Raw genomic sequence first — 12,580 nt, forward strand, 5'->3', positions numbered from 1 at the left:
TCAACAAACTACATGCAGTCAAGACACATCTCTTACCATCTCCAGCCACAGACACCAAATTATCATATCAACTGCTCTATAAATTTTAAGACTATACTTTCAAATATCAAGGCTTGGAAGCACCCACGCCCCTTTCTTTGAATGGTAGCTTACATAAAACTATTCCTATAGAAGAGCTACAAGTTTTTAATTGTAATTTCCCCCAGTTTTTTATGGCCATAAAATTACGCTTAAAAACATAAAGAGTGCATTTGCAGCAGCTCTTTATCCTAAAAGAACTGTTCTGTTAGCCATTAATCTACAAAAATCTTACAAGAAACAGCATATTTAATGTTTAAAAAACTACTTCTAAATACAAAAACCTTCAAACTATAAACTCCTGAAAGTTTTCATATATAAACTTAAGTTGTAAAACTCAAGTTTGGGAAGAATACCCTCACTTCTCACTTACCTGAATTTTAAAAGTTTTATTACCATAGTCAAAAATTGAATTTAAGAAATGCATTATTTCATAACTTCTCTTCACATTAATTTGTTGAACTTCTAATTAGCATATTTCTTTCAAAACACATTTCAGTAAACTGGAATTGTAAGTATTGTCCCAAAACCTGAATCATTAGCTCATGCTCACCTCGTGAAGTTGATGCCTGTGATTTTTGCTCCAGAGCTACAGGATAACATCCGAATTGAGAAGGAGGTATAAGCAATTGCATCCATTGTTTACTGAGAAATCTGCACTGATCTGATGGGAATGCATATAGACTTACTGGGATGCCAGGTTAAGCAGCTGAGACAGAGTCTCTCACCTTTGTTTTGTTTTCCTGACATCATGAATTTAAACTCCAGCTCTAAATTAGGCAACCCCAGGACAGGAACATATACTACCCATGCCAGTGGCTCTCACCAGTTAAGCATGGAGTGCCCAAGAGAACCTGTCCTTTGGTTGCAGTTTCGCCGTACTCCCTACCCTAACACTCTGCTAATGCAGCAGAAATTTAACTCAACAAAAATACAGAACAGTTGAGGGTCTCCTTGCTATTTTTCTTCTTGCAAAATTAGCATAGAGAAGTATGAGAAGCTGTGAGAGATAAGAAATCCTGTTCAGTTCTGTTCACTCTTGCTTAACAGAAAGCACTCTGGGAAAGGTTCAGCTAACAGCAAGGTAAAAAACAGGCCACATGACCAGAGAGCAGGTTGTATGGCTGGCATGTAGTCGGCCTCGTGTGTGAGGCAGTGATTGGTTGGGGAGACGTGTGGATACCACGTGATCAGAGAGCTCATTGACTAAAGGGATGCGTGAACAGTGAAACCACAGTAGCAGGCAGCCAATGTGTGCTTCTTTTGTTTAAGTTTAGAACATAAAAAGGCTTGGTTTGTTACAATAAACGATCTTCTTTGAAGCAGGCAAGGAGGTGTGTGTGTCTTTGTTGTCCATTGCAACAAATGGCAGCCCAGTCTGTGCCATCTCACAGGCAGTGAAAGACGTGGACTGCACTGGCAGCAACTTCCACTGAACCAGAAATCGGTCGACTAGGAAAGTTTGGCAAAGGAACCCAAATGCATGCCCATCACCTACCAGGTGAGCAGTGCCAGGTGAGCAGTGGAAGAATTACAGGCAGAAAAACTCCCATGGAACAAAGATGGAGCCTATGGTGGCTCCCGCATCAGCAAAGTACAGACATCTCCAATGCGCTAAGCTTGCTGGACGGGGTGTCCATGCATTTAAAAGACTTCCCTTCTACTGGGACTTTTTAATTGGAAGCCTGGCAGGCAGTAGGACAGAAACTTTTTTGATATTGCCAGGAACGGCGATGCCGATGATTGTGGGCACTTCACCACATGGAGGACTATTATAGCATTTCTTAAAGAAAGTCGCGTGGATGTCCGCCATTTCGCAACGTCAGAAACTGATTCCCCTGAGCCCTCAGAGTTATAAATGAGAATTGTTGATGTTGGCTTTCATATGTGGGGTTTATGGTTAAAGGTGGTTGAGCTGAAATTGTTGATGAGGTAAATAAGTTGATTGTTATATGAACTGTTGATGGGTTTGGGTTGTTTGTTGACAATGTTAATCTGGTTTTAAGGAGGGGGTGGGGGCATTGACCGTATTAACAGAAGGGGATAAGTGGGGGATCACTAGTGGGCGACAACGAGCCAGTGAGAAGGTCCCAAGACCGACCAGCCAATCAGGATAACCCTCGGGAGGCAGGGTTTGGGTGGAGACCCGTTGAGCCCCACGATATAAAAACTGTGTTCCCGAGCAGGAGGTGTGACTCCGGCCACATGCCATCAGGAGTGACGCACCCAGCGCTGTAATCCTTTGCTTTGTGGAATTGCTGATCGCTAACATTGATCCCTGATTGTCAAATTATCCTTCGTTAACTAATAAAATTCAAAGTTTTGAAGACGTGAGGCAGCGTTTCTCACATCAGGCCTCCTCACACCCACTTCCAACACACTGGACGAAGTCTTAGCACCATCTTTGCAACCCTCCCAATACTACCCCTCCTGTGTTTTGCAGTGAAACATTTGCTCCTTGCGTCGGGGCTGCTCCGGCAGTGGGGCTGCCACTGCTTTTCACTCCCTCTCCTTCCCCAGCAGCTGAAGCAGCCGCCGGGGTTCTGACAGGGCACCAGAAACAGCACCTCCATCCCGGCACAGGCGGCTCTATGACACGCGCGCCGGGGCCGCGTAAAGCGGCGAGCGGCGCTCGGGGCCGGCGGCAGCGGGTTGGGTGCCGCCGGCAACGTCGGGAACACGGCGGTGATCGCTGCAGCGTGGGAAACACAGTGGCAGCAGGTCCGACCCCCTGGAAGCGCCCTGGGGCCGGCCATCGCCTGCCAAGGCCGAGCCATGCGGTGGCAGCTGCACCCGGGAACGGCTGCGGAGCTGCCCCGCCGCGCCAGCCCCTTTGTTCTCAGCGTGTTTCATCCAATCACGGAAAGCAGTGGCAGGGACGGGCGCCGCGCGGGAAACCCCGGGAGCCCATCCAGCACTTCATAGCTTGATCTTAGGTGCTTATTTTTTCAAAGTACCCTTTCAATTAATGAAACTGAGTTGCAGAAATTTTGTCCTACTCAAAAAAAACCGTGGAAGAATGGCTCCCGCCTTGCTGCTTCCCCGATGCAGAAGAGACTACCACTGGAATGAAGCTTGTAGATCAACACTGGATAAAGACAGTAACCCTCAGAGCACACAGTAAATTCTGACTCAGGGCTTGTTAACAACTTACACACATTTACAATATTCTTCAGTGCATCTTGGAGATTTACTAGAGTTGCCTTGATAAAATGCAAGTATCTTTTGAAACCACTTAGGGAGTTAATATAACTGTAAAGTCCCAGGCCTGGATTTATAAACTTATCTATACCTTCTGTGAAGGAAAATTGGCAAATTCAGGTATTGTTAAGTTTCCTGCAGGTGATGTAGTTGTTGTATATGTCATTTTGTAAGTTAAGAGATTTAGCTGTAAACAACTTTCCCAGCTGGTCAGCCCTGGACGCTCATTGTTAATGTTTTACCATACCACCTTGTGACCCTCTGCATTGTTCTGACTGCTTTTTGTGCCAGTTATTGGGTGATATAATCTGTCCCCCGGTTTATGAGAAAGATAAGGTCTTGTGAAGTCATGTTCCCAACTGATACTAATTGAGGTTTGCTTGTAGGATATATTAGGGAAACCTTTCCAGTTAAGGTCTTGGCTCTGGCCAAGCCCTGGCCCTGACTGATCAGGAATTACACCCCCAGACCCAGGTGCTTCTGTGCTACAAATGTAGTCAAGTCACTTTGACTTGCTGATTTCGTCTTATAAAAGCTGGACCCCCTTTTGATGTAAACTTGGAAACCTTGCCTGGGAAAGGTCCTCCAGGTCCTTACTGTGAGATGGGGCTCCCCAGCAATTGCAGACTCTGGATGATGGTAAAGTATTTAAGCAGCTGATGATAGTTATATTAGATATGTTGCGAGCTATCGAAGTGCATGCTATCAAAAAAAAAGGGGGGAGACGGGGGAGATAAGAAATCCTGTTCAGTTCTGTTCACTCCTGCTTAACAGAAAGCACTCTGGGAAAGGTTCAGCTAACAGCAAGGTAAAAAACAGGCCACATGACCAGAGAGCAGGTTGTATGGCTGGCATGTAGTCGGCCTCGTGTGTGAGGCAGTGATTGGTTGGGGAGACGTGTGGATACCACGTGATCAGAGAGCTCATTGACTAAAGGGATGCGTGAACAGTGAAACCACAGCAGCAGGCAGCCAATGTGTGCTTCTTTTGTTTAAGTTTAGAACATAAAAAGGCTTGGTTTGTTACAATAAACGATCTTCTTTGAAGCAGGCAAGGAGGTCCGTGTGTCTTTGTTCCCCATTGCTACAAGAAGCAACACAAGAGAGCAAGAGGGAAGGATAGCAGGAATCACAGCCCAACAGTCAGATGTAATTAGGCTGCTATAGCAGCACAACTTTTGCTTCCAGAGACACTTTAAACATACTTAGCTGCCCCTCGGAAAATGCAAACCTCCTGATCGCGTTCTTCAGAGAGAGGGTGTACACAAAGATTTGTGCTTATCACTGGAAAGTTCAGCTTTCACAGCAAAGCTCCACACCTTCCTTCATTCTTAACTTGTTATTTTATACATGAGTTAATTTCAATCTATTAGGCTTTTTGCCCATAATGGGACAGCCCAACTCCATTCCCCCTAGCCACCCACTCCTGCCACCAAACTAGCCATAATACAACTCTGCACCAAAAAGGCAGGATAGGAAGGGACAGGCAGGAAGGGGCAAGAGTTGGAAGATGGGGTAAATAGAGCCATGCAGCCCCTATTTCCAGCTGCCATGCAGTTGTGTGGCTAACACATAGCGTAAAACTGAATTCTAACCGGCTTCCTGGCTCAGCTGATTTTTAAAAACTCCAAATTCAGTTGTCTAGGAAACTCCCTGCGTAAGTACATAGCAAAGACATAAATGAAGATCTGTCTGCTCATGAGGGAGGAGACACTGTTACAATGCAGCACCATGAATGTAACATGACATTTTTACCTGCCAACACGATTCTGTCACCACTGAAGCCTAAGCAAAACTAAGCTTAGAGGAAAGAGATGTGAACCCAGGTCAAGACCTCCATCCTGTGGCTAAACACGTCACATTCCTTGGGGATTTCTAAAAGTACAAAAACCTCATGGAAGAAAAAAATTAAGTAAGTCTACCTGTTTCCACAGTTTCAGTCTCAATTTCTTGTTCCTCTGCTACATCTTGCATCAGGTAAGTCTCATCATCATAAACCAGGACCTGAGCAGCGTAACCCTGTTCTAGTCTGGCACTAGGAACTGGCTCCACAATCACTGCAGGGAATTCAGAGACTGGCTCATTTTCCTACAGAAAGGAAAAAAAAAAAAGGAAAGAAAAGAAAAAAAATGCTCTAAATACTGCACTATTAAACTCTATGTCAGTATTTTCCTCTTATGTTCTTACATTCTTTATGGAATAATAATAATTTTAAATATTTTTAAAGGAAATTTTCTTCCAAAGTAAGAGATTAAAAGAATAAAAGACAGCTACCAGCCATCAGAGGGTGCTTTCTAAATCTCACAGATATTTTCCTGGGTTTAAGGACTTAAAATTTAAAGGAGCAGACAGCTTTAAGATACTAGAAAAGAGCACACTTCTAATGAAGACACTCAGCTGTGGGAAGTGTTTCTCCTCCCTCTGCTTGATGTAACAAAGGCTTTGACTATGCACTGCAAAATACCTACATCTGACCTATGTCTTACGAACACGTTTTGGGTTAAGTACATAAGTTATTACAGAAGAACTGACTACTTCAAAGCCTATATGCTCGTCTCTACTTATTTAAGGATCAAAACATCTGTAAAAGCATATATAATCAGTTATAGTGTTGCAGAAGTAGAACACTGCCATATTCTGTTTATTAAAAGCTACAGGAGAGTAGAATATATTCATTATTTATTGATAAGAATGCAAAACACGATAAAATATGCTGTACTGCCTAAGTTTAAAAGAGGTCCATATATTGTTCTGCTCAACTTGTTCTATACCTCAAGACACATCTGAGATCTTTAAAGAAAGCTTAGTATAGAATATAATTTTGTAAACCCAGTCTACAGTTGTACTGCAGACTTCAAAACTTCTTGCTTCCACTTCTGTGATAACAAAATCTTCTATTAAAAGATATTTGAAAAATGGCTGCACTATTCCTCCTTACACAACAATCCCTTTCATTTGTTTTCACGGCAACATTACAGTGAATTTTTCTTCCAAATTAAGATAAAAGGTTTCAAAGTTTGATAGTAAGTAAGTGCTATTTAGTTTTCTAACCTCTTGATTTTTTATTCCATTGCTGTCAAACTCCAGGGCAGGGCCTCCAGTGTCAATCACTACCGATGTCATGGTGCATCCCCCGAAGATTCTTTGAGAACTGTTCTCTTTCTCGAAGATAGTAATGCTGATAGCCTCAGGATATCAAAGGCTTGAATTCACAATCCACTGCTCTTAAACAGCTGGGCAGAGGTTACTGAAACACAAAATAACTTTAAGTTATTTGCATATTTTATACTCAAAAGTCATCCAATGTTTATGAAATCTCTTGCATGCTGCATCTCTACAGCAAAAACTGAGATCAGTGCTTTCTAACAAAAGTCAGAATTTGGCCCAACATTTTTAATAAAACCCATCTGTTAGAAGGCTACAACAATCACTGAGGTTGCAAGAAAACAGGATCGTCTAATAGGTATTGAAGAAAAATTATAATCAATACTCCAATGGGCAAACTCAATGAATCTGCTTTTCAGTAGCAGGAAGCCAGCTTAAACAAAACTCATCTTGCACATTTAGGGAAAAGCTTGTTTGGATTCGTGCAGTGTAACTGCGCTTCCTACAGGCAAGGTTACACTAACAAAAATTACAAATGCTGATCAAACAAATGCTTGCAAACTAAGCAAGGAATAAGCATAAGATACATTTCAAAAGAAAGAAAAAATATACACAATAAGGCTTTTTTTGCTCACATAGGCAGTCCACTTTACATGACAAAGCATGACTCATACCTAACTATATTTCATTTGTAACAGCACAAAAAACCCCCCACAGTTACTACTTTATTTTCCATTGTTTCATTTGTAAACCTAGCACCATTTTTTGATGAAAAAGAAAGCCAAGATCTCATCTGCTCTCCAAACAAGACTCAGGCTGGAAAGCCTTTAACAGGTATCCCTTGGAGCCATATATACCTGTCACCCTCTAGATTTTTAGAACAAAAAGTCTGCTCCTTACCTATCAATTATTCAAAAAATCTTTAAGTTCAGAAATATGTAAAATAGAAAAACAACTGTTTATGAGTACACTAAAATAATCAATCAGAAGAAAAAATTTAAAAATCTGTTTTATTGCAAAAACCTTTTATTCTTCTACAGTTTTCCATTTATATACACAAAAGAAATATTGCAAATGAATCATAACCCAAAATAGAAATCCAGAAAAATTAAATTGCGTTTTAATTTGGAAGCCCAGACATTCCAACCTGTTTCAAACATCAGCATTATTCCTGCAACTCAGACTTGTAGCTACGTAATAGCATACAGTGCTTCATATGGTACCTCTGCTTAAGCACGTCACAAAGCTAATTTCATTCTCATGCAGAATATTAATGCAAACAAACAATCAATAATAATAAATAAATATTAATGCAAATAAACAATCATATACTAGACCACATCTGCTGTATATTTATATTTTACGTGCTATAATCCCGCACAGGTGGCCAAGTAACTGCCAAATTGCAGCAACTGAAAACGCTCAATACTGTTTACAAGAGCAGGTTCTCTCAAAAATATGTGATTTCCATCTCCTGGGTTACAAAAGGTTTAGATTACTTTTATGCTGATCTATCTCTACATGAATCACCAATTTCCTATAGAAATGAAGTTAAGGCAATAACTTCATAAATTAAGCATAATTTTGGAGCATAAATGATAATCTGAATTTTCCAGCTGCGGCAGAAATCCTAGTAAGGACCTCACAGGGGAAAGGAAGTACACAGAAGAATGCATGAGATGCTAAATCACAGCATGCATTAAAAGAATGGTATCTTCAGACTGAATACATGGATAGTCCAGCAAGGAACACGAAGTCTTTATATAATAGGATTTGAACTTCATACTGACATTCAGTCAGCAAAATTTTCAAAACTCTGGCAGGGTAGAGAAAACAACAAGCCCACCTGTCAGCAAGTGAAAAGGTAAAAGAGTTTCAGTTCAGTCTGGTTTAGAAGTTCTAAGTTAAACACACCCATACACCTACATGCATGTGAGATTCCCACAGAAACAGCCCTTTCTGAACGAACCAGCATTTGTCTTCTTCTTCCCTTTCCCTAAGTAGTATGTCTCTATGGAAGACTTTTTGATTCTCCCTCAAATTGCAGTAGGACACTGAATCTATTCCCCATCCTCTCTCCAGCAAGCCCCAACTCATTTGATTCCTGTAAAAGCAAAAGCCTGCCTGGTCACTTCCAGGAATCAGCTCAGAAATTCACATTTCCCAAGACTAAGTGAGCCAAAAAGGCCAAAAGACAATTAGACTCAGACTCTTAAAGTAAGAGATGATTCAGGTTTGTAAGAGACCAGGCTGTCCCCAGTGATACAATTAGCCAGCACAGAAGCTGGTTCAAAGTTTTGAATTACAGAACAACCTGCAGAAAGATTAAAAATAAAACCAAAAAATGCACACTGCAAATGTAATTCCTCTCTGGATAGATGCTTACAATAAAGCAAAATACAGAATAACATCAGAGGAGAAAAAATTAATTTAACACTTCCAAAAAAAATTACCAAATCATATTGTTACAGCTCTGACATCCACTCCTCTTCTTCCTGGAAATGGAAAATTCTGAGAAAAACTAGCTCTGAAACATTTGGAAAAACTCTTACAACCACAGAAACATCCTTGCTGCATCATCTGTTATTTTTATACATATCTCATGGGAAAACAAAAATAAGTCTACATGCTCCCATCACCAAATAATAAAAAACAAAACCCCAACCAAACAAAAAATTCTGAATCTTGAATACTTTGCCTCAACAGCAAGAAGTTTCTATTTACCACTACAAAACACACAACGAAGACTCAAATTTTTTATAACTTTCACTGGACAAGACAACCAATTAGAGCAAGTCTTCAGAGGCTACAGGGCACTTGTGATGAAGGCTGCAAAATACCATTTCCTTCACATACTGAATAGTACATTTATCTGACCGACATTATGTATCTGTGTGCCTACAAGAAATCCAAATTGTTCTTGTATGTTACTAGCTTAAAACTACTGGAAATCACAACTGTGATGAACACATCCCACAAAAAACAGTATTTTAAGATGATTCCCCTATGCACAGTCACCTATCAAGTGTCACCTATTCAAGAGAATAAAAGATAATAATTGAAAAACAGTGTGGAAAGGATGGCAGAGAAGGTCATCTCTTCTAGGCCAAACTTCAAGTGAATTTATTTAGGACTGGTTTCAAAACAAAACTCTCAATACAAGTGTGCAAATAGCTTTAGCACACTTTTATTTTAACTATAAAAGAAACTAGCAAAAAAACCACCCCAAAACACAATGCTTAAACAAAGATGCCCATACATGAAAACAAGACAAACATGGAGAAGTCTGGGCAGCAGTGACCAGAGGCAGCTGCTCCCACAGCACTCAGAACCACCACAAGAGTACTTGGAACGTCTCCCTTTTATTCAGCTGGCATCCTAAATCCTGAGGAGAGATTTATGCGGATACCTATACAGATGCAACCGCAAGCGCAGGACTCCAGCTAGCAGTAGCATCACACACAGCTTGTTTTTTTCAAAATAGCCTTCTTTTGGTTTAATCAAAGAAAAGTTAAGAATGTTGGCTTGAAAAATGAAGGTAGTTATACGTGGAGAAATACACCGGCCAAGATCACTGCAGAATCCCATTAACAGGAACAAGGCTTCCTAAGGGCACTAAGGTGCTCTTTCATAGTCAGAACCTCAAATACAGCAGTAAATGCCACTATCACTCTGATACATATAAACCATACCACGCTCTGTAAAACATTTCATGTCGACTGAAAAGTCTTTTTAAAGACATTTTCCAAGATCATATTTACAGCTCTTGTTATCTGATTAACACTGGCATGTGCAGAAGAAATGGCAAATTAGCTTTCTTTTTCTGAAACTCAACAAGTCTAAGAGGTGAAAAATTAAGCCACTGAAAAAGCTGTCTGAGCAGAAAAAAGCCCCTAAACTTGTTGCTAAAGTCTGTTGCAGGGGTTATATCAAAATTAGGATACAAAGTAAATCTTTATATTTATAAGGTCAGAGGAACATGCAATCCATGCAGTTTACAGTACCTTACAATTTACACCAAGCACTAAAATTTATAAAGCACAAATCAAAATAAGGAATGGGCAAGGTAGTCCTAGCCACTCCATACTTCCTAAATTTTCATACAAAAAAAGCAGTAATTTTATTGCTGAATGCACAGAAATTATAACGTTGGATCAAATTAATGATGCATCAAATCCAGTAAAAACTAGAAGACCTCCTTCCATACATATTTAATTTGATAATCTGACCATCCAAAGTTTGCTCTGAAACCTCAATAGCTGAAGCTGATGAGCCCCAAAACATGTAAGCTTAGTCAGTTAGAAACTATTAACGTTCTGCAAAAAGCTTTGTGGCTTCAGCAGGCTTCTTCTGGACCTTCCTGTATCTCATCCTACTAGCAGGCCACTGCTCTCTATTGAAAGCTACCCTGAAACCTTCTCTTCCCTCTGACAGAAATCTTACATATTTACCCTTATTTTGTACCTGTCTTTCCAGCGAGTTGATTGTTGGTCCTTAGCAATCATTTCCACTCCCCCACAAGCCAGAGTAGGGAGGAATTATTCATCGTTTTACATAATAAATTAGCAGAGACGATTAAATTAAATGGTGAGGATGTACGTTTAAAAAAAACCCCAACACACACACTCTAAAAGGAAGCAGTGTGCGTAAATTCCGTAATTAGCTTTGACAGGATATTCTCGAGGTCAAAAACTTGTAAGATTTAAGTTAGACAGCTTTACGAAGGCAAAGCCCCTGAATGGCTTATAAGACTATTGAACATAAAGATGTGTCTAACAGTCTAAAGTTTAGGCACCTTCTGAACCAGATACTACTGAAACCTGAGAGATGAAGAGTGTGTCACTGACAGCACCACACAAAAGAACCATCCTTTTCCCAGCACCTTTCCTAAAGCTGATCCTGTCTACTATAAGAGATGGTGTGAGAAGAAAAGGAAAAGCAGTAAGGATTAGACCAAGAACCTGTTTTTAAACTTACAGTAAGGTTGTGCTGTCTTTGCTTAAGAAGTTAAATGACTAAAGAAAAGTCCCAAGAAAGATAAGTGACTAGCCGTAAGGGAGGAAGCATGAAGAATGAAAAACTGAATTATTCAAGTGGGGAAAGACAAGAGAGAACACATCCAAAAAGGTAACAGCTAAACACGAACTGGGCTCACCCAGCACGACGTTTTACAGTCACGGTATAACGAAAAGTATGCCAGACTTCTGCTGTTTATCCATGGTGCAAACAGCGATCCCAGGCACGAGGCACGGGAAGAGCAATCACGCATGACATCGAGTGTCCAGCACGCCCGGGCTGCCATGTTCTCCCGACGCCCTGGGTAAACAAGGCGCTGCCCCTTGGCGCTGCCCCAGTCGCCTCCCCGCTCCGCCGCCGCCCCGCTCCCAGCACAGCCCGGCCCGGCCCAGGAGGCTGCGGGCCCAGCCCGGGAGGCCGCACTGCCTCGGGCTGTTTACACTGACAGCGCCAGGCACCGCCCGCCGCCCCCTACGGCGGGCGCGGACCCCGCGGGGAGCCGAGTCGGAGGGAACAGGGCAGCGCCAGCTCCTCCGCCGCAGCCCGCGCGAAACCGAAAGTGTAGCTGCGGAGGGCGGTTGGTGGGAGGTGCCGCCGGAGCGACCCCCGGCCCCACCACCTCGAGGCCATCCCACACACGCCGGCGGCCGCCCCCGAACCGAGACGGCCCCGCGGCCCCTTGGCAGGGTAGCTGCCGCCTGTCAGCACCCGCCCGCGCGGCGGTGGCAGGAGCTGACACAGCGCCCTTACCGTGCCCGTGCGAAACCGAAGGCCGCGTCTGTCGCCCGCCCGGGCCGGGAGCAGGAAGCGGCAGCGCCGCCCGGGCAGAGCCGGGCCGGGGCCGGGCCGGGCCGGGGCCGTCCCGCGCGGGAGGGGCGGGGGCGCAGCGCGCGACCTGCCCGGCCCGGCCACCCCCCCCGCCCCGCCGTCGCCGCCGCCGCCTCTGGGCGCGCGGGGGCGCTGCGGGCATGCGCGGCCGCTCCGCGCCTGCGCGGGGCGCGGCGGGGCCGGGAGCGTTTCCATGAAGGAGCGTTGCTTCGTCTTTCCCTGCTCCCGGCTGTCGTGTCCCTAGCCGATAGGAGTCCGTGGTCAGGACGCGGGGAGCGAGGCCGAGGAGAAAAAGGCACCGGGGTGTCGCTGTCCCTCCGCTGTGTCGGAACAGGTGCCTGCGCCCATAGCTC

The 12,580-nt window shown here is 43.3% G+C and overlaps 1 protein-coding gene across 2 annotated transcripts in view; it reads right to left on the reverse strand.

The window, feature by feature from the left end:
* Nucleotides 1–12,283, reverse strand: part of ELF2 (E74 like ETS transcription factor 2) — a 37,009-nt gene extending 24,726 nt beyond the window's left edge. Inside the window, exons 1-3 of one of the 2 annotated variants that reach the window (XM_069012682.1) lie at nt 12,150–12,283; nt 6,330–6,525; nt 5,201–5,366 (exon numbers count right to left, since the gene is read on the reverse strand). In XM_069012682.1, coding sequence (XP_068868783.1) covers nt 5,201–5,366; nt 6,330–6,401 — 238 coding nt within the window. In that variant the 5' untranslated portion in view covers nt 6,402–6,525; nt 12,150–12,283. Of the gene's footprint in view, nt 1–5,200; nt 5,367–6,329; nt 6,526–11,538; nt 11,697–12,149 lie in introns of those variants that run through there. The other variant, XM_069012683.1, reaches the window with a different exon arrangement.
* Nucleotides 12,284–12,580: the final 297 nt, after the last annotated feature.

The sequence above is a fragment of the Aphelocoma coerulescens genome, chromosome 4 (assembly GCF_041296385.1).
Source record: "Aphelocoma coerulescens isolate FSJ_1873_10779 chromosome 4, UR_Acoe_1.0, whole genome shotgun sequence".
NCBI classification, from domain to species: Eukaryota; Metazoa; Chordata; class Aves; order Passeriformes; family Corvidae; genus Aphelocoma; species Aphelocoma coerulescens.